The sequence below is a fragment of the Molossus molossus genome, unplaced genomic scaffold, assembly GCF_014108415.1.
Source record: "Molossus molossus isolate mMolMol1 unplaced genomic scaffold, mMolMol1.p scaffold_m16_p_6, whole genome shotgun sequence".
Lineage (NCBI taxonomy): Eukaryota > Metazoa > Chordata > Mammalia > Chiroptera > Molossidae > Molossus > Molossus molossus.
In genome coordinates, this window is record NW_023425399.1 from 94,977,615 (window position 1) to 95,002,403 (window position 24,789).

The 24,789-nt window shown below is 50.7% G+C and overlaps 1 protein-coding gene across 1 annotated transcript in view; it reads left to right on the top strand.

Annotated features, from left to right (window-relative positions):
• Positions 1–24,789, top strand: part of SETBP1 (SET binding protein 1) — a 354,570-nt gene that overhangs the window by 17,839 nt on the left and 311,942 nt on the right. The window contains exon 2 of the mRNA XM_036245217.1: positions 2,411–3,066. Within this exon, the coding sequence (XP_036101110.1) occupies positions 2,581–3,066 (486 nt within the window). The 5' untranslated portion in view covers positions 2,411–2,580. The remainder of the gene's footprint in view (positions 1–2,410; positions 3,067–24,789) is intronic.

Genomic DNA, 24,789 nt, shown 5'->3' on the forward strand with positions numbered 1-24,789 from the left:
AGTCACTCTTAAAAGTATAACCTCCTTGAGGAAAGAGATTGCATTTTGTGTCAGAATCTTTACTCGTGGAGAACTGAAAAAAAAAAAAAAAATGTTGAGTTTTTCCTTGTTATGTATTTCTTAGTGCTTGAGTTTTAACTTTTGAAACTTTGTCTTCTACATCAATTAGTTAATTATTTATACCATTAAATATATGAAACTCTAAAGTGAGTCTCTTTTTCATGGAAGATACTTTATTAGTATGAATGATACATCCGCTTATACATCTAATCACGCCTCTAAAGTTTAGATTCCACCTTCTTTTCTCTCGTCATTGAACCTGTAGTACACTTTGTCCTGTCTGTGGCTCCAAGGTCCAAATAAGTTTAGGGTAGAAATGTTTTATGGGGATGTGCCTCACCTTTGGCCCTAATGCAGGGGTAGCCTCATAGGTAAGTACCAAGGAATTAAAATGCAACATTGTTGATTCCTGCTAGAGGGAGTGAACCACTGAAGACTTCTGTGATAAGAAAACATGCCTTGCAAACTGTATGACCTCGGATACAAGCTGAGAAAGACGTACTGGTCTCTTACTGCTTGGCCAGCAGGGACATGTCCTAGGGCATCTTGATGCCTCCAGCAGCTAGTGTGGTACCTGTGCTAGGAAGAGAGGCCTCAATGAATGTTGACTTCAGTATGACTTTTTGAAAGTATGAAGATTTTAGGCAAGTAGGCATCCACCTAGATGAGACAAAGAATCATATAAGTAAAAGAAACATCAAGTGTCATCTGGCCTGACTGCCCTTCAGGGATCCTACGTGGGGACTTGGTCCCTTTTGCAGCATGGGGCGAGGGTGGCCGTTCAGTGTTTGATTGACAGCTTCAGCAGAGACGCTCATGTTCTCACTAGGCAGCTTCTTCTCTCCCAGAAATGCTGTATTCATTGGGTTTGCCCGGAGGAGAAGCAGTTGTAAATGTGTCTTTCTCCTGGTCTGAGCAGCTTCCAGGAGCTGAGGGTGTTCCTGGGCGGCTCTGGGGAACGGGTCCGTGTGGAGGCCCTTGCTGGCCGGCTTCTTCCCAGGGTCCCAGCTGCAAATGCACGGATTCCAGAGGGAGATCATTCACGCCCTGACTTCAGGTTCCAGTTCTGGGCTGTTCTGAATGTATCTTTGCAGACATTGGTGGGACAGTATGGTGGGCGCATTTGCCGACCAGTTCCTTGAATCAGTGGGCTCAGTGATAGAAACCGAAGGTGTGTGGTGATGGCTTCTGCTGGGAACCTTAGAGAGCATCCGGCCATTAAGAAGGCCCGGGTGTGATCTCGCCTACAGCCTCAGGGCGGAAGGAGAGGGTGTCTTGAAGTTTGGTGCAGCCCCAGGGTTCTAGGGTTACTCTTGAGAATGAGTGTTTGGGCTTCCTTTGGGGCTTTGCAAATGATGCGTATGAAACTGGGAATAATGGGACATGGAGTGAATAAGGGTCCAAGGTATTTGAGCTGATTCTTCAGTGTTCTGGAGAAAGCTAAACTGATTTTCCTCTTTTCCTTGTGAGGAAGGCAGAAGCAAAGGTCCTGGGGGTGCAGGATCAGAGGTGGTTCCTGACACCTCCCAAGGCCAGTGCAGAGCTACCCTCTCTCCCTTTTACTTTTTTGTTGTCATGTAGACATAATGACATTTTATTTAAGGGCCACCAAGGGACTTAAACCTCTCCCTAATGGCTATTTTTATCTCAGTAATTTATGATTAAATATCTTTTATGCAATGGAAACATTTGTAGGGTTGATTTTTTAATTTTTTTTTGTTTGTTTTCATGCTTGTGCCTAAGCTTTACACTTGCTTTAAGAAATCGATAAGCCGCTTGCATAATTAAAATAATTCAGAATGAAAAGTGATACGGAAAAGACTGGTCAAGACCTTGGCTAACTGTCCTTCCTCCAGGGGGCTGGAGAGCTTGGCCCAGGCAACTCAGGAGTTGTGTTCAGCTCTGCAAACTGTTTTTCTTATGTGAGGGAAGGTGGTGCATGAAGCCAACCAGAAACTGTTCCCACAGACTTGAGCATCAACGCTTCAGACTTCCCTTTCGTCACGGTCGGTTCTGATGGTGACTCAGCCAGCTGTGGTTTCAGTTTCAGAAACTTCTAGCTGGTTACAGGACGGGAGGACTTCCTCTCTTATTTTTGCTGGGTCCATGGCCATAAAAATAACATAACATCAAAACAACAATTCGACGAAGGGTGTGTGTTGGGGTGCGCTTCCCCCTCCGCTCCAGTTTATTTCGTTGTGGGGATGTGCACCCTCTGATTTTATTTCTTGACATCATTTTTTTTTTCTGATGCCATTGATAAGTGGGAATGGGCTTCAGGAATGTAGGCTAAGTTACCTGCGAGGTTATTTTCCTTCCTGCCATGGCTAATTATCTCTCTGCTTCTCAGTTGCAGATCTGATCTCTTCTGAGCACCCCACCGTGTCTCCATCCTTGGGACTCTGAACCCAGCAGCTGGACCACTTCGTCCTTGGAATTTTGGGTGTCCTCTCTGCTCACCTCCCCTTTCTCCCTTTTCCCTTCCCCCTCCTGAGAACTCCTGAAGACTATAGGATTGTCATGGAGTCCAGGGAAATCTTAAGCAGCTCCCGGCAAAGGGGGAGCGAGTCGGATTTCCTGCCCGTCTCTGCAGCCAAGCCCCCGACTGCTCCCGGCTGTGCAGGGGAATCTCTGCTCTCGGCCCCAGGCACTGGCAAGGGGATCCCAGTGGCTGGAGAACGCATGGAGCCAGAGGAGGAGGATGAACTGGGCTCAGGGCGGGATGTGGATTCCAACTCCAATGCGGACAGCGAGAAGTGGGTGGCAGGAGATGGCCTGGAAGAACAGGAGTTTTCTATCAAGGAGGCGAACTTCACGGAGGGGAGTCTGAAGCTGAAGATTCAGACCACGAAGCGGGCTAAGAAACCCCCGAAGAACCTGGAGAACTATATATGCCCACCTGAGATCAAGATCACCATCAAGCAGTCTGGGGACCAGAAGGTGTCTCGTGCTGGGAAAAATAGCAAAGCGACAAAAGAGGAGGAAAGAAGCCACTCCAAAAAGAAGGTAGGGAGCCCTATTGTGTGGGACTTTTGTTTGCTTTTGCCATTTTATCCTCAGGTTTTAAGGGTCTGTGTATTTATTTCTTATTTGCACTCAGTCCTTACTTAACATCATCAGTAGGTTCTGCGACCTGAAATGAAACGAAGAGACGAAACCAGCGGCATCAGAGGCTAATTGATACAAATAAGAGTTAAGTTCCTATGGCATCGTATCAATGTTCTAATGAAACAGTGTTGGACTAAATGTCTTGGCGCAGGACCTGCTGCTGTATTTCTGAATTACCAGGTTCCCTGATGGAACACTTAGGGCCTCCGGAAGAAAAGCCTCTGATACCTTGGTATAGTGACCGATTACCTTTATGTATTGTATCTTCTGCTCACCTGAAGAACAGTAGCTCCTAGAATTAGAAGTCTGGAGCGGTTCTAGTTATTGTGTGGCAGCTAATTGGCTGGGTCAGATCTGGCTGAGCTGTGGGGGCCGTTTTCTTGCTTTAATATTTGTATCTGTTCTCACAGTCAAAGAGTGGGGTATTGGTCAATCAAAACAGTCGAGAACCATTATACGCTTTTGGTTTCAATCACTCCTGTACATCTTTCTAACATAGTGAGTCTTTCTCTTGACTAGGAGACCCAGTTTTGGAGTAACTTGAGGCTCTGAACGAGCTGAGAGATCATTACTCCGAAAGCCAGTGGTGAGCGTTAGAACTGGGACTGGACAAAGGAAAGGGGCAGGTGACTGACCTGAATCTTTGTCTAACACATCATGGACTTTTAAGGTTGGGTCTTGAATGAACTTGGAAGACAAACGTGGGTGCAGAAAGCAGCTCTCTAGGTGATTGGAGGTGTCATTTGGTTGGGGAAGACTGCATCTGGTTTCATTGTATTATTTTGTAGCGCAGGGGTTTACAGTGACCCCTCTTCCTGGGAGGGGTGTGGCCCTCAGCTGTGGTAGCAGAGGACTGTCCTAGTCCAGAAAGTTTCTGTTTCAAACAGTCGTGGGGACTGGTGCCCAGCTCGGACAGAAGTCCTTTTGTTGCCAAAGTTTTGAGGCTTTAGGTTGTAGGTGTTAATCAGTCTTTGTAACTCTTTCCCCCACATCTTATCACTTACCTGAGCTCTAGCCTTGATGGACCACCTAAAAATGGCACATATTAAGGAACCTCTCACCTTTGAAGCCCATAAATAATTTGTTGAGTTTCTGTTGACAGTCGTTGTTGAGCTTTGGAGTCATCATTTCCAGTACAACACTTGGGAATCATGTTCTTTCTTTAGTGTAGGGCTTGTGTCCTTCCTCATGCTAGGCGTTGGGCCTGATTTGTTGCGTTTAAAATCCAAAGACTTGAACTAGAAGGGACAAGAACATGACCAATGCCTCCCCGTTGGCTCAGACTCTCCTAGTTTGAAAAGTGAAAATCCAGCATCCAAGAACCCCCATCTCCTGGGCAAGCTGGGGCAGTTAGTGGGTCACCTTACTTAAACATTTGGAACACAAAGGAATCTTTTCAGTTGCCTGGCTTTTACAAAGCATCCAGGTAGTGCCTTTCCCTTCTCCCTCTCCATCACAACTTTGTGCACTCTGCTTCTGTGTTATAAAACCAACAATTATCTAGCTGCACATGGAAACTGTTGAGGAATCCTGCAAGTAAATGCAACAGCTCAAAGCAGACTCCATGTAGAAAGGGAGGATTTGCTTTGCAGTTGGGTCTCTTCAGCTTTGAAAATGAGTATCTTTGTCCCTGCCCATGGTGATGGCCAGTTTTTTGTGTGTTGTTGGATTTTTGTGTGGGTCGGAGTCTTGAAAATGTTGGTAACTATTTTCCCTCCATCCCCATCATTCCCAGGATTTGAGCAGCAGACGACAGTTTTGTGTTCGCAAACCCAAATTTACTATCCTATAAATAGATACTTTGTGCAGGTACTGTTTTCTCTAAAACCACAAGAGTGTTTCCAAATATAGCCTTCTGTCTATTGGAATGCCCTAGAATAAAACTCTGGAATCTGTGACGTGGGGATGATTTACAAAGTTGAAATGTGCAGTGGACCTTTGTTCTCATATCTGAAATTCTCAGGCTGTCATTCTCACCCAGAAAGCTGGATGCTCTTTGTGTATTTTATTGGAAGGAGAGGTGAAATCATCTACTTAAATATGTGGCTTGCCAAGTTAGTGTTTCTAAGCCCTAGCAATTGGAGGGAGCAGAGAAGGGGAAGGGCTGGAAGTCAATGCATTACGCTGACCCTGGCACGGGAATATCTACAAAAACGTTGACTTGTTAGGAGCTCACTTCATGTTGCACTTCTCCGTCCTTCCTGCATTTATTTGTGCCTTAGCCTTGCTACTGTCCAGAAGGGAGTGAATAAAGGTATTAGTGCTGAGTCTTAATCACTTGGTAGATGATGGGAAACTTCTCTGATCTCTGTTGGATTAGAATGTTATCTCTATTACTCTTCAGGTTCCTGTTGTTTTGCATAGAGGGAGTAAACAAAAGCTGAAGTGAGGTGGAGCGGGGCACACCTGGCCCACCCTTTGTATAGAGAAGTTCAGTGTTATGCCCTACGAACTTGCAGACTTTACCTATTTGTACGACTGGGAAGTATGTGATCAGTAATTCAGGGTAGAGAACAGGCTGAGGATGGCATTTTCTGAGCAACAAGTCTAGCTCTGAAATCCAGTTTTCTGGAACTGTTTTATCAGGCAAGCCACTGATTAAAGAAGAGTGCATGGAGTGGACCCTGGGACTCAGGACCTACGCTCGGAGGCAGAAAGGAGGAGGCCCCGTTGAATGGGTCTTTGAGCTGGTGCAGAGGCCAGCTGAGTATCTGTGCTGACTTAGAGCAGGGTCAGCAGATTGAAGTCCATGGGCCAAGTCCAGCCCCCTGCCTGTTTGTATACAGCCCACAAGCAAAGGATGGTTGGGGGAAAAATCAAAAGAATACTATTTTGCAACATGAAAATTTTATGAAATTCAAATTTCAGTGTCCATAAATACAGTGTTTTTGGAAAAGAGCCACATCCATTTGTTTACATTTTGTCTGCGATTGTGTTTGCACTGTAACAGCAGAGACGAGTGGTTGTGACAGAGATGGCATGGCCCACGGAGCTTAAACTAGTCCCTGTCTGGCCCTGGCCAGACAAAAGAAGCGTCGGCCCTTGACTCGGGGAAGGGATATAGAGTTTCAGGATAACAAGGATTTTGTTTTTGGTTGTTAATGATTCAGCCTCCAATTTTTTTCTGTCTCTTTTTTGCAGACCAATTAATTTTGTTCAAGTCACTGTTTGACAGCCTTGGGCAAAGACAGCTTACATCGGATCCTGATGATTTTCTTTTTCACTGGTTTTTGTAAAAAGACTGCTCTGTAGGATAATGATAGACTTCCTTGCATATCACTGTGAGGGTCTCTCTGCTCGGTTAACTATTTCTACACGTTCTACTGCGTTGGGGTGAGGAGTTACACGTGTGGCATTCTCAAGAGCTTTATTCCGAATTTCAAACGTAGGACCCATCCTCCGGACTGAAGAGGCATCGTGGATGTCCAGGCAACACGGCCACTTTAGTGGTAGGATGTTAGGAGAGACCCATGCAAATACCACCTCGAACCTAGTTGGTGTGGCTCAGTGGTTGAGCGTCGACCCATGCACCAAGAAGTCGCCAGTTTGTTTGCCAGTCAGGGCACATGCCCAGGTTGTGGGTCCAGTTCCCAGTGGGGGGCATGCAGGAGGCGGCCAATCGATGCTCTCTCTCATTGATATTTCCATCTCTCTCTTCTTCTCCGTTCTTCTCCCTCTAAAATCAATAAAGAAAAATAAAAAGAAAACCTCTCATTAAAGAAAAATAATAATAATGCCACCTCATTGGTTCAACAGTGCATGGATTCTTCTAACCAGGGGACAGATCACCTGCCTTCCATATAAAGTTAGGATGCAACCACGATGCTCTCTGGAAGAGGGTTTATGGTGAATGGACTTACATGAGGTGTAAGAGCAGCATTTGGTAAGAGCTAGAGGATGAGAGGAGGGCTCCGAACATCAGGGCATCAGGACTGTCCTTTGGACCAGTCCTGTTTGCAGATGGACTCCATGAATGCACCTTGCTCTTTGTCACCGCATGAACAACGTTGCATCTTAGACTTACTCTGGTAAACAGTGTAATAACTTCCGCTTCCTCCAGTTCCCTAGGCTACTCAATGAGAACAACGGAGAATGTATCTCTAGAAGCAAGTTCAGGTACAACACATAGACATAAAATGTTACAACAGTGGTAGGTGTTTAGGAGACACTCAGCTGGGTGCAGCTTAACTGCTTTCCTCTTTCCTGAGGACTTTCAGTGGGAGCCAGAGACACCTGTCTGCGTTCAACAGCATGAGGAGAGGAGGGTCCTGAGGAGCTCCATGCAGTGCCCCGGGGAGGGGATGGGGTGTGCTAACGGGCGCCAACTGGCTTTGTGATTTTGAATTCCCGCTTAACCTTGCTGAATTCCCGCTTTCCTCATCTGTCAAAGAGAGAGGCTGATTTCCACATGCTGTAACTCAATGAGAGATTTTAGGAGGAAAATGGGCAATTTACAGAACACACATCATAATCAATATTTTGATTTGTTGAACGAAGTCACAGACCTTCTGCCAGCCGTTTTACATGGATTCACCTCTTTTATGCGACAGGTATTACTTATTTACAGGTGAGGAAGTGGAAGCTCAGTTGCTTCCAAGAAGCAGGAGCAGGAGTTGGGCAGGGTGGTCTTTGAAGTTAATTCTCTTAGATGCCAAAGCTAATGCTGCGTCTCCGTCCTTCAGTGACCACACTTGAACGCAATGTTCTACATCCTTTTCCATCTCATGGCACACAAGCTAATCGCTGTAATTCTACCGCACACCAAAAAATATATTATATTTTTTGCAGATCTGACCAAAAAAACCAAAAATGGTATCATTTTGATTCAGTCACAGCAGACGACTGTTGTGTTTGCTGTTGTCATTATTTTATTTGACAATCTAAGGGAAGAGAGGTCAGTGCCCTGGACTCCATAGTCGGGTATTGCATGTTTTAAAAATTCTTGCAGCACACAGTTGAAAATCGCTGATCTAAAGGACTGCTGGAGGGTAGGACATTTCTTCCACATTTTCCCCACGCGTTAGAGTGACGGGATCATAATCTGGCATTCTGTCCTTGCTTCTCAGTGTCTGGGATGCTTGAGAGAAATTTCAAAGCCTCATGAGTTAGTCTTTCTCCCTTATTGTACTTATCAATTTTTATTTGCTTTTGACCAAAATACAGTTTCTGTTGTATTTCTTTAGACTTAATTTCCCCTTGTCTCCAGCAGCAAGGACTTCCCCCTCACATTCATCAGGTGTCTCCCATGGCCTTGGAAACACGCTCCGGGATCATCCTACCGCCTCACCTAGACCATCATCATATGTTTATGCCAAGACTCTTGTATTGTGTTCTGAGTGGTCATAACCCTCCCTTAGACAGTCTCATGGATCATGCATTCATTTGCTCTTTCTTTAAACGGCACCCTCTTTGTGTCAAACACACAAAGTATGGACAGAAAAAAAAAACACCTTTTTTGGTGATGTAGGTAGGAAGCTAGGTTGGCATCAGATTGCTGAGAGTGGTGACTATCAAATAAATACATGGGTTTGTCTTTAATTCCATAAGTAATGGGGGTGCCCAGCAGGCTTTGAACTGGGAAAGGGGAAGACGGGGGCCTGCGGAACACAGTGAGAGTGACACAGGGCAAAGAGACTTAAAAGGGAAGCGATGACAGGGAACCATTAGGTCACGCAGTATCAGCGAGGAGGGCTGCACTAGGTTCTTCATTTTTTCCGTAGGGGGCTGGGAGGCACCGTCCTCTCTGGATCCGCTGTGGTTACAGCAGTGTGGTGTGTCAGGCAGGTGAGGGGGGCCATGGGCAGAGAGTCGGGCAGGGGATGAAGGGCAGCTCGGATTGCCTGACCTCTGGCTGCTGCACCTGTCATGCCCTCCTTCACTCTGGTGGGTGGCCCTGGGCATCCAGCAGAGAAACTTCTCCTCTCCTTATGGTGCCGACGTCCCGCCCTCGCCTCATGTTGCCCAGCACCTTGTTCGGTCACTCCCAGGTGAACTGTTTAACTGAGAGCGTGCCCCCCTTTCTTCCTCTGGGGGTGCACATGTGCTGATTTGAACTCCTGGGACCATGGGCTTTTCCCCCCGCAGCACCCTCAACCTGACCAGGAAAGCAAGGTCTCACCAGCAGCTCTTCTCAAGAGTCCGCATTTCCCCTCCGGTTTAATTTTTATTTTCTCTCTACAACAATATATATATACACACATATATTTTTTGCAGATCTGACCAAAAAAAAAATGGTATCATTTTGATTCAGTCACAGCAGACGACTGTTGTGTTGGCTGTTGTCATTATTATATATATATATATATATGTGTGTACATATATATATATATGTGTGTGTACATATATATATATATGTGTGTGTATATATCCATATACATATGTATGTGTGTGTGTATATACATACATATATATATATATATTTAATAATTTATTTTTTTTAAGTAGCATGTGCCTGTTTATTCATCAGAGTGCCCGGAAATTTTGTTTGATGATAGATTTCTCTCTCGTAATGTTATGGCTAAAGCCACATGGAGGACGGTGCATGGCCCTTGCCACAAAGCATTTGTCTCCATGAGGCAACAGGTAACATTTGACATCTAGAGCTGAGGGTGTGGGGGACAGAGCATTAAACTCGGGGAGAGGAGCCCTGGGCGCTAGCTCTGCCTCTGTTATTAACAATTTCAGCAGGAATGCTTCATTTCCCTGCAGTGCAGTTTCTGCCTGATTAAAAAAAAAAGGAATGGTAACAAAAGTAATGTTTGACCTCTGAAGCCTTATTCCTGTCCCGGAAAACGGGAACCTGAAGAGCCATGCGGTAGATGGGCCAAGTCTGTCCCCCTAGGAAAACCGGTTATTCTGAACAGCAGGTCTGGCCTCTCTTTGGACCCACTGCACGCTCCTCAGAGGGTTTCCTTTGCCCAGTGTGAATACCTTCAGTCATGGAGCACGTGTCCGTGTTGAGCTTCCCCAGCCGTGAGAGTGACTGAACGTGTATTCCAGGAGGGTATCCTGGGCGTGTTTGGTTCCTCCCTTCCCTTCTTGTGTATTCCTCCTCCTCCTGTGTTTGGAGTTCTCCGGGGGTTTAAAACAGTTTGCCGGCCCTTTTCCTCTTGGTTTGCTATTCCCTTGGTAGTCCGCTTCTTGGACTTCCCCAAGGAACCTTTTTTGGTGTCCTCCTGCCATTGAAGATCAGTCTGGCAGAGCATCAGCAGGGAAACTGTGTTCTGTCCCCACGGACAGTCATGCGTGCCCAGAAGTGTTCGGATTCCCGGTGAGGAGTTAGGGACGTGTTAGAAAGAGACCCTGTGAGAGTGGATTGGAGCTCAGCTCCCTTGATTCCAGGACCGGGCTGTCCCTCCTTTGGAGGCAGGGAACCTGCCCCAGACCTGGTCTTCCAGTCACCATCAGTAGGCCACTGAACCTGTCAAAATGGTTTCCTGATTGTACGGAGACCAGCGATCACAGCAGCACCTCCCTGCTGGGGTCTTCGGGGGACGGAAGTGCCTGTGGGCTCCTAGCACAGTCAGCAGGTGTTGCTCTGCTTCCCTCTCGCCCTGGCTCCCTGGGACTTTCTCAGCACAGGTGCAGCGAGGCACCTGCGAGGTGCCGGTGCTGGGCGCCGGGGAAGCGTGGCTGTCTGGGAAGCCCCGTGTCCCTTCAGGCCAGCCCTGCTTCCTGCTGCTCCTGGCGGTGTTGAGTTGTGTTAGCTGGGTAGCAAGGTCTTACTTCTGATGCCTGTGCAGGCGCCTCCTAGGAGAGGATGTCACTGCACTTTGCTTTCGGAGGGTGGGGTGGGGATTGCTATGCAGATTTATCTAGAGATGGTTCAAAGGCCGTTCATCTCTGTGGTCACTTACCTGCCCAACCAGGGTGGCTGCTGAGCTCTCAGAGTGACTCAGAATGAAAGTTTAAACCCAGTGTTGTAAGTGGGGTTCAGGTGGTGTGTGCCATGTTTCCGGCCTTTGCAGAGTCACCCCTTCTTCCCCCAGCTCAACTCTGCACCCTCGGAAAGTCCTCTCCAGGCGGCGTCACCGGTGGGCCTGCCATTGCATTTCCTTTTTCATTTTGAATAATAGGCAAGAGAAACAACCCTTTTCCGCCCTTCTGTACCCCGTGCTTTGATTCTTCTGATTCCTATAGCTGCAAGTTAAAAACATCCCGCCTTCAAAGCATTGCAGTGCAGGGTAGCCAGGACATCCCCGGCCTGCCTCACCTGTTCATGAAGATGCTGGTGGTTTTGGTCAGGAAGTCACTGGGCCTGGTTAAGGGATGCCGAGGCAGAGGGCACAGGGGTGTGACCGGGAGGTTCCTCCAAGCCTGGGCCCCAGGCCTTGGTTCAGGCTTCTGACTGCATCACAGCCAGGAAATGAACAGCACAGGGAAGACTTGTGCTGTGTGTGTGTGTGTGGGGGGGGGGGGGGGGGTGGAGAGGGTTGTTTATCCAGATAAGCAAAAAATTCATGTTATGATGTGCACATACCAAACTGCTTTGGGGAAATGTTTTCAACTTGGATGGGCCTCAGGGTGACACTTGATTTGGAAGGTGCTGTGAAGGCCCTCGGCCCCCCACGGAGGAGGAGCCAGTGGCCAGAAGGAGAGCCAGAGGGAGCAGTTCTGCAGAGCCCGGTCCCTGGAGCATGCAGTTAGAGACAGCACGCAGACACGCACTGGGCCTTGCAGTTGTACCCAGTGTGTTCGGGAGCCTGAATCTGTGCTGTCTGGTGAACCCGTGAGCCCTCTGCACGCCCTGGCCGCTGCCCGAGTGTGTGGACATGGACAGCCAGAGTCCTGCGTGGTGGGCGGGCAGGCCTCGGTATCCTCACTCCCAGGGGTTCCGGTGACTCCCCGTTCTATCCCAGTGGCCTCCCCCGCACAGGCAAGGGGCCTCTCTGTATATTTTGGGTGTGTGCTTCTCTCTGAAATCCCAGGTTCACTTCTTTTTCCCCGGCCTGCCCCTCAGCAACTTCCCTCACCTCCCCACCAGCCTGTGACCTCACCAGGGAAACAATGGAGGCCTTTGTTTACTTTGAAAAGTCCGGGCAGTTCCCACCTTGGTGCCTGGCCCGTGAGGCCATTTGATAAGCATCATTAGTATCAAATGTAGGTTGCTTCAGTGTGTTTTCTAGACCTTGTTTATTGTGTTTCCCCCCAGATCTTCTTTGCCGCCCACATGTTTCTGGGCAGTTTCACAGTGCGGGGACTCCGCGGTGGGGGAGGGGTGGGCTGCCATGCCTTGCCAGCAAGAAGCAATCATTGGCACCTATGAATTTGCCCAGGAGTGCGGGCAGCCTCTTATGCTGGGCCAGTTAGTTCATTTGCTTGGTGTTGGGAATGAGAACCCGGCGCACGAGCTGAGTCATTTTTCATGCCAGACTACATGAGAACCAGCTTAAAGGAGTTGCTTATCATGGCGGATCATGGATGTAGCCAAAGGGAATCTTGTTGTAGAGTGTAATGGGAATCACCATGATTTCTCCGGTCTTGTTCTTTTGGGAGAGCAAGAAGGTAGAAGCTGATTTATTGGGGGCTGTGTCTCTTCCTGGAACCGTCAGTGTCCTGAACGTCCCAGTCTTCCTACTGGATGGCTGCCATTGAGTGTCATGCTGGGCTTTGGGTGCTGCTGGGCCATGAAGGAGGACAACATTAGGAGATTCAGAAAGGGCCTGAGGTCTAGGAGTTAGATCCATGGAGGACACCGGCTAGCACCTGGCACTGGGTTGGAAGGCAGGGGAGGACGGACCACAGACGCTGTGGATCCACAGTTGGGTCACACGTCCAAAATCTGGGCTTCACTGAGGGTCAGGAGGGCCTCAGAATATTCCCATTTCAGCGTCCCTTTTAAACAAACAAAAGACACTTTCCAGAACCCCTCGTGGACAGTTACTTGGCTGTGGCTCACTGGCTCTCAGGAAGGGGACCGCCATCTCTTGAGGAAGCCCTGGTTTTCGTAAAGTCCCTTCTTCTGTTGCACTAAAACCATCCTTTGAAAGCCTAAGTATTTTCAGTTCCTGAAACTGTCCCTGGGAGTCCATGGTTTCTGGATGCCAGAGTGCCTTCGTTCCCCGCTAGAATACTCATTTGTCAGTGTCCCTCCTGGAGGCGTAGGCGGGAGAGGTCACAGAGCGGAGTACAGCAGCAGGAGTGTTCTGGCCCTGCCCAGCATCAGGGGACTGTCCCCTCCTCTGCGCTGAGCACTGTACCTTTATTAACAGGACCCCAGATTATCCCAGCTCTCTGCCAACTTCATCATTGTTGGTGTATACTGAACTCGAGCTCTGGGACACTCTCCAATTCATATCGCCTCATGCTACTTGTGCTGGTCCAAGTCATCGCATCCTATGTTCATCCGACTCTTTGCGGCAAAATGCAGGTGTCTGCATTCTCCTCATTTCCATCTCTTCTTGCACACGTTGGTCAGAGGGTCTGGTTTGGGTCTGCAGGTGACACAGAAGTAAGGCACAGAAATAAGACACCTTTGAATGTCTTCTGTGCCTTCTCTAGTGGGGCCTCTCTAGCTGGCTCTTCACCGTCGGAGAGCCTGGCTTCTCGTGGGCACGTTGGCATCTTGGATCGAACCGAAGGGGCTGGTCAGAGTGTGTGGTCACAGGTAAAGAACATTTGCTCTTCTCAGTTATGGCGGAAGCTCTCTGAGGACAGGAGTTAGGTCTTTTAATACAACATTCACTTATTTTATTTCCCAGGCCTGTTAATGAAGTCCTTGTTAGCGCTACGCTGATGAGAAGTTCTGTGGAAAACGATCCACACGGCTTCTGCCCATCAGTCCCGCGTGTTTGGCGTGGGTTCCTTGCGAACAGAACCTCGCACCGAGCTGCCTTTGGGGCTCCCACGCGGACACGCCGCAGCGGCGTGGAAGCGTCTCCACGCTGCACGGGGTGCTCAGCAAGAGTGGCTCGATCTCGGGGCATCCGGGGAAGCCCAGGGCAGTAAACACACTGTCAAGGGTTCCAGGTCGTGCGGGGTGTGGAAGGACCCTTAGCGACCCGCACAGCCGCCTGACACCCTCACGAAGTGTTCACATCGCCCCACTGGTGCCTGTTTGGTTCGTTCCTGGGACAGTTCAGTGAAGCAGCTGTTGTTCCTCCCTGTTTTGTAGACTGAGGAAGGGACTTGGAGGGTTGCCCTGAGATTGCAACTAATGACAGGGCAGTGGTGGGGGCTGCGGGGTGGGGGGCGTGGGGCAACTCCAGTCCTCATCACCCCCTCGGGTCTCCTGGTTTCCTGCAGCAAGAAGTGATCCTTGAAGGTGCACTCTAACTGGTCCTACGGGTTCAAAGTAGAGTCCTGTGCAGCTCAGCCATGGCTCCGGCCACATGCCCCCGGCCTGGGCTGTGGGTGGACCTGGCTGTCGCAGCCTCAGACCAGAGACCAGAGCTCCTTTCTTGGGCTGCCCAGCCGTCTCCCTGCCGGTGGCACTCGGCAGGACAGTGGTATGGTGAGGGGTGACGGCTGGCAGCACATGCACAGCACGTAGGCTCCCTGGGACTTAGACGGGAAAGGTGGGATTCAGCCATGGGCCCCCCAAACACCAGATTCCAGGAGCGCTGTCTGGCCTGAGACCTGAAGGGAGGCAGGTCACCCCCTGCCAGGGGTGTGGGTCTGAGTCTGGTCCCCCTTTAGCAAATGAACGTCCGTGTTCTCATACTTAACAAGGGGTGACGACGGTCTCTCTTCCTTCCATGTTACTCTGAAGATAGTCTCAGCAAAGGCTCTAAAGTGCTTCTGCAAGGTTCAGACAGCCAGGGGAGTACACGGTGCTGTTCTGCAGAGTGACCGACAGTGGTCTCTCATTAAACTTTTCCATCGCGTCCTCCATCCACCCCTCCTGCTCTGGCCTCCGTCTTCGCCTGCTTTGAATAAAGCCCCCAGACTTGGCTGCGAGGAACAGCAGCTGCGGGTCGGCAGCGGTCAGCAGCCGGGCCCAGATACCCGCCACATGGTATAATTGCCCTTTGTGAAATTCTGGGGTGAGAGGTCAGCCCCCGGTGCCATCTTTGTCACTTCTCGGTCGTCTGCAGCCTGGTGGCAGTCATGTTACCCCGCTTCGGTCCCCACCCCCACCCCACCCCCTGCTTCTCTTGGAGCCCAGGAAAAAACCATCTGCTGAGTTGGCTTTCAGAAGATTTTTTTTTTTTTTTAAATACCAATTTCCCTTTGTTCCGAGGCAGCCTCCAATCAGAGCGGGGGTCTGCCGGGTTTGGCGAAAGGCTGGCATTGTGCTCCGTGCTCCCGGAGGGAAAGGTTGTCCACTTGCTTTTCTCTTTGATTCGATTCCCTGCCATTCTGCAGGGGAGTCAGAGGTTGCAGCTGCCGCTGTCAGCTGTAAATGGGGGACCCCCTTGTTTAAGAACCTACATGTTAATCCTTTGGCAGGGGGAGAATAAAAAGGCAAACAGAGAAAAAAAATTAAAACCACCCCTGACAGAAGTCTTTCTTCCCACTCCCCTCTCATCCCGTGAGTCACACGGATCCTCGCAGGGGCCTCGGCTCAGGCTCCGCTGCCCTGGAAGCTTTGTTGGAGGAGTCTTGGTGTCCAGCCTCTTAGGTGCTCTGATCTCCTGAAGAATCTGAGCTGCGTTTCAGAAACGCAGGAGAGTCGTCCTTTTATGGAAAATTTTCAGTCTCCGAGGAAGGCATTCGGCTGTGAGGGTGCTTTCCTGGGCATCACCGCGACCATCACTTTGGTGCTTAGAATAGCTGAGAACTTGGCCAGGCACGGGACGACGTTGTCTACTAAATCCTCCCCACGACCACAATGGACAGGTTGTCATCCCCGCTTTCTTTTTTAAATCCTTACCTGAGGACATACTTAGAGAGAGTGAGAGGGAACATCGATTGGTTACCTTCCACTCCAACTGGGGATCGAACCTGCAACCCAGGTGTGCGCCCTGCCCGGGCATCAGACTGGCAGACTGTTGGTGCACAGCGTGATGCTCCACCAGCCCAGCCACTCCAGGCATCCCCATTTTACAGATGTATAAGGTGAGCACAGAGACCTCCGCCTTCTCGCCTGGAGTCTCAGAGTCAGCCTGCCCACCCTCCACCTTTGAGGCGACTGGCTGGTAGCTCCCCACACGGAGCTTAGCCTGGGAGCCCGAGGTCCTCACCTTGGAAGCGCTGCGGGCAAGGTGCCTCGTCAGTGCTTCTGTTTCCCTGTCGACCCAGCTGGCACCACAGCAGCGCAGACGCCAGCGAATCAGAGAGACAGTTGGTCAAATCTCCTGAAAGCTTTGTAAGCTCTTCCACCTCCCAAGCGAGTGCTTTTGTCCTCTTTTTCCATCACATTCCACAAATTGAGTAAAAATCTTCTGGGCAGATTTCGGGGATGCCCCGGCCCCTCCTTTCAAGTTATCCTCAACTCTGTGAGCGGAGCACCCCGCTGCACCGCCTTGCGGGCCCCGCCCTCCTGCACACAGGGCAGCCTTTGCCAGGGCCTGTGCCCGGAGGTAGACCATCACAGACAGAGGCGAGGGGAAGGCTCACGTGAGCGCGTGACGAAGGCCGTACGTTGGTGAAAATCTTTAAATCCATACAGCTGTTTTGAAACATGCCATCTTCTCCCTCTTCTCACTGTTGGGCTGGGACTGTGACCCAGGTCATGGGGCAACCTGAGGACTCCCCTAAAATGGAAAATAAAATAAATAAGCACAACAGAAAGTGAGAGAGGTCAACAGTTTCTCTTCTGCTTCCTTTTGAGGACATAGAATTTCCCTAGCAAACTTAAAATATGTGTGTGTCGATTGCCATGTTTTAAAATGCATGGTAGGTTCCTGTAAATGTGGATTGTAAGAAATGCGCCTTTACTGAGCAAGGTACTCAGCTTTGCTCCTGAAACTCCGTGATAGAGTCCTTGTTCCGCACCTCACTTTGAGATGAGGTAATTTTTACTAAATGGTCTTTCCTTTCCTTCGCTTTCTAATACAGTGCAGGTGTGAAAACAAGTCTCACCTGAAGCAATTAAAGAGCGAGTGAAGACAGCACATCAACGCATTAGAATAGGTGAGAGAAGTTGTAAGTCTGTACTCTGGTGGCAGCAGGGACAGGGGCAGACAGTGGGCCTGGGCTCAGGAGGGACTGTCCCTCTGCTCATCTCTGCCCTGACTCAGGCGGCACCGTGGGCTCTCCAGGGGTCCTCTGTGGAGCTTGATTTCCCCCATGGCTGCACATCCCTGAAACAGGGGAGCAGGAGGGTGCAGGAAAGGAGAAATGTTAACTTCAGAACAGTGGGCTCTGCTGGACCCGAGAAAGATGCCCCAACAGAGAGGGAGGCGCAGAGCTAAGCTGGGCGGAACTTAGGTGCCTCCGCCGATGCTGATGGTCCCACGTAAGTGTTCTTTCCCTTCTGCCTCATGACGCAGTCACTCGTTCATTAGTTAATGCATTCATTTCATCAAGGGTGTTTTCTTCAGTATCTGTGTATGCATGTCAGGCACTGTTGTGGAGATAAAACTGGGCAGTGTTCCTTAAGTGGCCCACGTGGGGTATTGTGGTCTGTCTGACGTGCAAACTCCATCGAAATAAGAGATGAGGCAGAAAAACTTCTCCCTAGCACCTCAACTAGGAAGAAGGATGTCAGAATTATATAGATATATAAAAATCCCTTGCAGTTGGCGAGTTGAGAGATAGGGACAGTCGGTGGCCACTTGAAAAGAAAGCCAAGCAGCACCTTGAAGCAAACAACGAGATGAGGCTTGACGGCATCCATTCTGGTGACACATGAGGCTTTATGGTACTGATGCACTTAATTGATGGGATGTCGTAGAGGTTTCATCAGCGAGAGAGGAAGAGAGAATAGCCAGGTTGGCCGGAAACCTGAAAAACCACGTCACACATTTTGGCAGAGGGAGCGGAAGCCAGGAAAGCAGCGAAGGAGAAGGGAGTGGGAAGGCCTCTGTGTGGGGGCAAATCAGGCGCGAGGGTGCTGGACATGTGAGAGCTGGCCCCAGGCAGGAGGGAGGGACAGCCTCCGAGAGGAGAGGTCTGCAGGGGGTGGAGGGCAGGGCAGCACACATGCTGACGGACCGAGTCAGCATTTTGGGGTCTGGGGAAAGGGCCTGCCTCAGAACCGCCCCATCGGCCCAGGTGCCCTTTGCAGAGGGGGAATGGAGCAGGTGGAGAACCTGGAGAAGCTTGGCCTATGGTCCTGGACCCTCTTTAAAATGCTCACTGCTCCACTCGGGATCCTGGAGACTTTCAACTGGTCTGGAAGCTGCTGATCCTTGGGAGGGGCAGCTAGCTGGCTGCACAGGTGGCCTTAGAGGGGGGCGGCCACAGGCTGGACCAGCTGTGCCCCTCCACCTCCGGGGAGGAGCAGGTGCTGATTCTGGATGCCTGGCTTTCCTTCTGGCTTCCATCCTAAATGACCGCTGACCTTTGCTCCCAATTTGAAGCCTGCAGCAGATCCCTCCCTGTCTGGGTCTGACGGCTGCTTCTGCTTCTGCTGTTCCATGTACCGCAGGGAGGTAACTGCTAGTCTGCGGAACTTCTCTTTCTTGGAGGAGGGGCAGCCCAGCTGTGGAGGTTCTGTTTGCAGGGAGTGGAAGCAAAGGGCCGGAGGGGAGGACGGATATTCGAGGATTTGATCCAAGTCGAATCTGTGGAGCATCAGAGAAGGACCCACAAGCACTCATGATCTCTGCCATCCTGTTTCTCTGAGAAGTTCTGCCTGAGCAGGTGGCGTGGTGTTATGTGCACACATGCACGTGTACGGGTGTGTGTAGAACCTCTGGGGAGACAGGTATTGTAGATGATGTAATAGAGCCCAGAGATGGGGCCTCTGCCCCGACCACCTGCCCCTTGTTCTGGGGGGTACCATCTGGAAATAAAGTCAATGAAGCAGAAGACCCCAAAATCTCGTCTGGTTCTGATATTCCAGGAAGTCGCCATATACATGCTGATTCATATGTCTGGGTATTTACACATATGTGACTGTGGAGCTGTATGAATACATGGACGTGATTTTATCTGGTCATCAGTGTGATCGTGCAGATTTTTTTTGAATGGCTGCCTCTAAGTATAAAATAGGCATTTCAGGAAAAAGTAGACCTATTCAGCCACACCTAATACGAATGATGACTAAGAATGAAAGAGGAGGAGACTCACGGGCACCTAAGTGGGCGAAAGCAAGCAGAGCCGTCACTTCCGACTCACACGGACTTGTCTGGTCTCCAAGAACCCTCCAGCTTCCCGCATTGTTGGGGAGGGTGAGCCCAGGCGTGATGCTCACCTCGTGCTGGGTGCTGGGCTCTGTAAAGAGGCCAGGGAGGGAGGGAGTGGGGGGAGGCTTGAATGGGCCTGGAAGAAAGTGTAGGATTTAGGCAGGAGGGACGGGGTGCTCATGGTGTGCCCGGGACCCACCGGCTGGTGTGCACGGTTTACCTGGGAAATCGGACGACAGGGAAGCCTTGGTGAAGCCCACTCGTGAGATGTGACTTTTCCCCGAGAGCCACAAGACAAGTGCCACCAGCCACCGCCGTGCTGGGGAGAAGAGCACAGGGAGGGTGTGGAGAGCTGCTTTAGGCAACCCCAGCACAGCCAGCATCGCAGAGAGACGAGCCCAGAGGTGGCCGCGGTTGGAGGTGGGCGGCAGCGCCCAGTGAGGAGGAAGTGTCCTTGGGTTTTGCTGTCCACCCGAAGAGGCCCAGGGAGCCTTCAGGTGAAAAGGAGGGGCCGCCAACACTTTGATGCCTGCAACTGAGTCATCTTCTTAGGATTTCACGGATTCACTTTCTTAAGAATTCATGGGTGTCCCACTGACACAGTTCCGACGGGGAAGGCCTGGAGTGAAGAGCGTCTGGCGTGCACCGACGACCCGAATCCGCCTTTTTGCCTTGCCGTTGTCTCTGCTGGTGACGCCTGCAGCAGGAGTGCCAGCAGGAAGGAGCTCATCACATCTGTCTTTCCCCTCAAAACCCGAGGTTTGGCTCCCGTAGGACTGTCGTCCGTGAGGTGGCAAGTTTGGGTCGCATCCCGTGTGTTCACGCTCTGTATCCAGTCTGTTTTCGTTTGCCACTCTGCTTTGCCACCCAGTCTTCTCTTTGAAAAAAATCTTATTAAATTTATTGGGGTGATATTGGTAGTAAAATTACATAGGTTTCAGGTGTACAGTTCTATAGTGCATCATCTGTATATTGTATTGTGTGTTCAGCACCCCACGTCAAGGCTCCTTCCATCACCGGTTATCCTCCCTTCACCCTCTTCCATGTCCCCTACGCCCTTTTCCCTCCCACCACCCATCCTTCTGTGCTGCTGGGTTCTCCCGCTCGACCCAGGACTCAGTGACCTCTTCTTTTCCACCCCTTCTCCAAACTAGGCCTTCAGGGAAAGGGGATGGCAGCCTCCTTTTGCTTCTCTCATCCTCTCCTCTCAAACTTTTTTTAACCCCTTTAAAGGTGACCCTTTCATATGCAAGGTAGAGGAACAAGTTGCGCTTTTTTTTTTTTACATTAGGAAGGCGCAAAAAATGCATATGGCCACTATGGGGAATTTCCCCATCCTCAGGAGGTGGGGGAACAGAGCAATGGTGTGAAAGAACGAATTAGTTATGGCAAATCTTGTTAGTGTCCATTGTAAGCAGAGAAGCTAAGCCATCTGTGGCCACTTGCAAAATTGTTCCTTGTTTGTTCAGGCTCCCCACCGAAGCAGATCTTTGCGGCTTCTGATCATTTGCATACTGTCACTTGTTTGCCAACTGGAGGGTGTCTGGACGTGTGTGCGAGAGGGCATCTGTGTGGACATGTATGTGTGCTGAAAAGAGCCCAGCGTTGGTATGCCATTGGAACAGACACCTGGGGGGCCGGCTTTGGGCTCGGGGCTCAGGAGGGGAGGGAGGGACCCTGGGAGATCCTGTTTGTATTATTTTCAGACATTCCTAGGCAACATCTCCAATTGGCTTCTTGTGCTTCCATCCCTTACCCCTCCCCAGAGTCTCCTGCCACCCTGATTTCTCTCCTATCTTTGCCTCATCTCCCAAGTTCTTAATTGAAGGTGAGTGTTCTGCAAGAGGCAGAACCTATTTGGAGTAGCTTACATCCTCGTCCTACGCTAAGAGAGGCGTCTTGGAGGAGTGCGTGTCATCCGCAGGACTAAACTGTGCTGTGCCAAAGGTACTGCCACTTCAGCTCCATCCATTCTGCCAGCGTCAGCCGTGGCCTGCTGCAGACCTGGGGTGTTCCGGGTGCTGCAGGGGGGCTGAGGGCTGCAGGACCTCCCTTACCCCTGTCTGCAGGGGGTTCCCATGGAGTAGAAGTGATGTATGATGAGCAGTGCACACCCTGTGGATGGCATGAACAAAGTTCTGGAGGTCATGAGCGGAAGGATGGCTCGTGGTGGTCCAGTGGCCACGGAAGGCTTTGTGCCCAAGGGCGTGTGAAAGACGGAAGACCGTGTAGGGCGTGTGGTCAGGAGGGCTCTCTTGCTAGACTTCTAGGATGTCCAGGCTGGCTAAACAAGATGGTGCATGCAGGTCTGCAGCAGTCAAAAAGCAGACGCGCTCCTGGGATCCTCACAACATCCTGCAAAGGGGATGCTACACCAGTGTAGACTTTGAGGACAAAAGTTGGAGTCCTCCTGTGTTTATGTCTAACAGCACTAACAATTTATTCTCTCTGTGACATTGACAACTTACTTGGCCACACCATACCTTAATTTCCCCTTTGAAAAAAGGGCACCGTGCTTTTCCCTTCTTCTTGTCCTCTCATTTTCTTTTATACCAGGCAAACTCTGGCTAGAAAGAAAGTGGGTGCTTTCATCTCTTTAGAAGACATCCTTTTATACTCCAGGGTGGCATCCTCCACCGCTCTCTGAGAGGGTCAAACCGCTTCCCATTGCTCGATGGGTACACACAAAGAACATGGGACTTGAAAGAGACCTTGAAGATCATTAGAGCAATCTTCCCTTTACAGATGAAGAAGCAGAGTCCAGCCCAGTGATGTCCCATGATTTGTTCAGATCACACGGCCAATCAGCGACAGTCTGGGAAAAAAAAAAATCACCCTTTTGAGTCGTCACGATGCTGGGAGCTTAAAAAAAAAAAAGAGAACAAGGGCACTCAATGGTGTGGCCAGCCATTGGCGCTGGCTCTTTGCTTGGCCCATCGTATTCCAGTTTGGCACTACGCTCTTGAACCCTCCTGAACCCACCATGGCTTTGCCCAGGAGAATCAGATAAAGGAGGCTTTTCTTTCCCAGCTGCCCTGTGCACGCAGCATTCAAAAAAGAGGGGCTGGCAGTGGGGGTGGGGAGGGGAGAGAGCATTTGTCTTGCAATACTGGCCTGACTTGAAAGCCACGCTGAGGGGCACTTTGAGAACCCAGCTCAATAATGGTCGCAGCCAAGACAAAAGAGAAAACTGACCCACTAGTTATGTGGTTACTTAAACATGATTTACCCGGCATAATGCTGGCTGGGACCTGGGGGTCTCGTTTCTAACGAGCCAAGAGACAGCACAATTAATTACATGGGAAGGAGTGCTATCAGACCGCAAACTAGTCATTGCCAAAGAGACAGGCCCTTAACTGTTCCTCGCGTTCTTCGCGGCAGCACAGGGACACAGACGGGGCACAGCGCGCACACTGAGGACACGGCCTGGGGTGGGGAGGACGTGGGATGTGCTAGTGGTCCCCAGGGCTGATGCGCTGGAACCCAGGAAGTGGCAGGCATTGGGAGAGGGAGGGGCAGGGCTTTGGAGAAGACTAGTGATTGGCCTGAATGTGAAGTCAGCCACGGGCTCCGCATGCCCACCGCCCTGGTGGCCACGGTGCCCACCCTGTGTGAGCATCCTCAGCCTACCCTGAGCCGCTCATCTCAGCGACCTGCCCACGTGACCCGGTTCGACGTGGGACTGCGGAGCAGGCCAGAGTTCAGCACAGGCTCTGAGGCCACATTTCGGCAGGCGAGAATGGAGCCCAGTCCAGGAAGCTCCCAGCTACTGTGATGTGCACATTTTTCTGGTCATCTTTTGACCCTGCAGGCAGATCCCATCAGCCTCTTAACTTGAACCGCTTTGGGGAGGCACCGAATCTCCCTTTGCTCACACATGGTATAGCCTGTGAAGTCAGCCCCCCTGAGTCGGAGCTGGAAAGGTGAGAAGGTGAAGGCTGCAGGACCCGAAGGGGGCAGGGCCAAAGGTTAAAAGAGAAGGGTTAGCAGCAGGCGAGGGCCCAGGATTGAAATATTTGCTGAAGGCTGACAGGCAACAGAATAGAGGCAGACAAGTGGCAAATTCCTATTTTCTTCTCTAATTGAGAAAATATTTTGAGTGGTATTCAGTCAGACTGCATAATGAGTGGGGGTGGGGCTGGAGATGGAGAGAGAGAATATGAATGGGAGAGTATGATTATGTTTCCCCAGAGGGCCAGAGTGAGTCCAGAGTTCAGGGCACTGTGGACACGCGCCACCCTCCCTGGCCTCTTCCCACGGGTGGCTCAGCGTCCACTTCTTCACTGGCTCCTTCAGCACCTGGTCACTGAGGACCTGCGGTCCGTGGAGGGGTTAGAGGCTGCCCATAGGAGCCGGCATCAGAACCATGACAAAGAGGCTATTCCTTCCTCTTAAGGTGGGCAGGTCCATAAGCAAGTGTTTCCAACACAGTGCGAGACCCTGGCTTCAGGGCTGTTGCCGTTGTGTCTTTCAATACCTAAATCTTGTCATCTGTGCCTGTCCACCATTTAGTGAATCATTTTATATCACCTTGTGTCCGGGAGAGAATAGGAAGTGCTTACAGGTCTGCTACCCCAGGGCATTGCTTTCCAGGGGTTTGCCCCACGCTGCCCCCAGGAATTGTGTGGCTGGGCGGGGGCTGGGTGTGTGGGTAGGGGAGTCTGGGTGTGGGGAGTAGAGAGGAAGCAAAGCGGTTGCTTCTGGACCCAGCCATGGCCAGCCGCCCCTCCTCCTTGCCCAGCCTCACCTGATCCTGCTGGTGAGAAAGCTGTGCTGTTGAGGAGGGCCAGTTCATCTGGGTCTCCCGCTGGCCGTGGGCACCACCGATGGCTTCTTCGAGGGCCTCTGGACTGCTGGAGCGTGGAGCTGGGGAGGCGGTGAGGGCCTGTCGCACAGGGGAGCCCACGTAAGTCAGGCGACACCCTGTGGTCCTCGGGGAGGTTGTGGCCGTGCTGGGACCCTGTCCCAGCCCCCTGCTCCCCAGCTGTGGGTGCAGGGCCACCTCTTCCTGTAAGTGATGACTCAGATTATTTTCATCAACATCTCTCACCCCCCCCTCCATTTTCTTCCCACAGCTACCAGAGCCCAAAATAGACCAAAGTAGTTTCAAGATTAGGCAATTTCCTTTTCTACTTAGAAATCTATGGTTACTACAGGGTGCTGGGGTGGTGATGGGGGCTGGGGGCGGGGAGGAGGCTGGGGAACCTTCAAAGGGGACGTGTTTCTCCTGGTTTCCTCTGGAGGAAACACACGCTGAGCACCTGTGCAGCGCCCTGCGTGGGTCTCGGAACGAGGCCTTGCGCTCTGGCGGTCTTTGATTCTTCAGTTCAGAAGGAATTTGCCCCCTGCCAGCTCAGGGACCATTCCTAAAGCTTCATAAACTTCTCTTAAGTTTCAAGCTTCAAAAACTAACTCATGTGAGTTGTAATAAATAATTTGTGACATT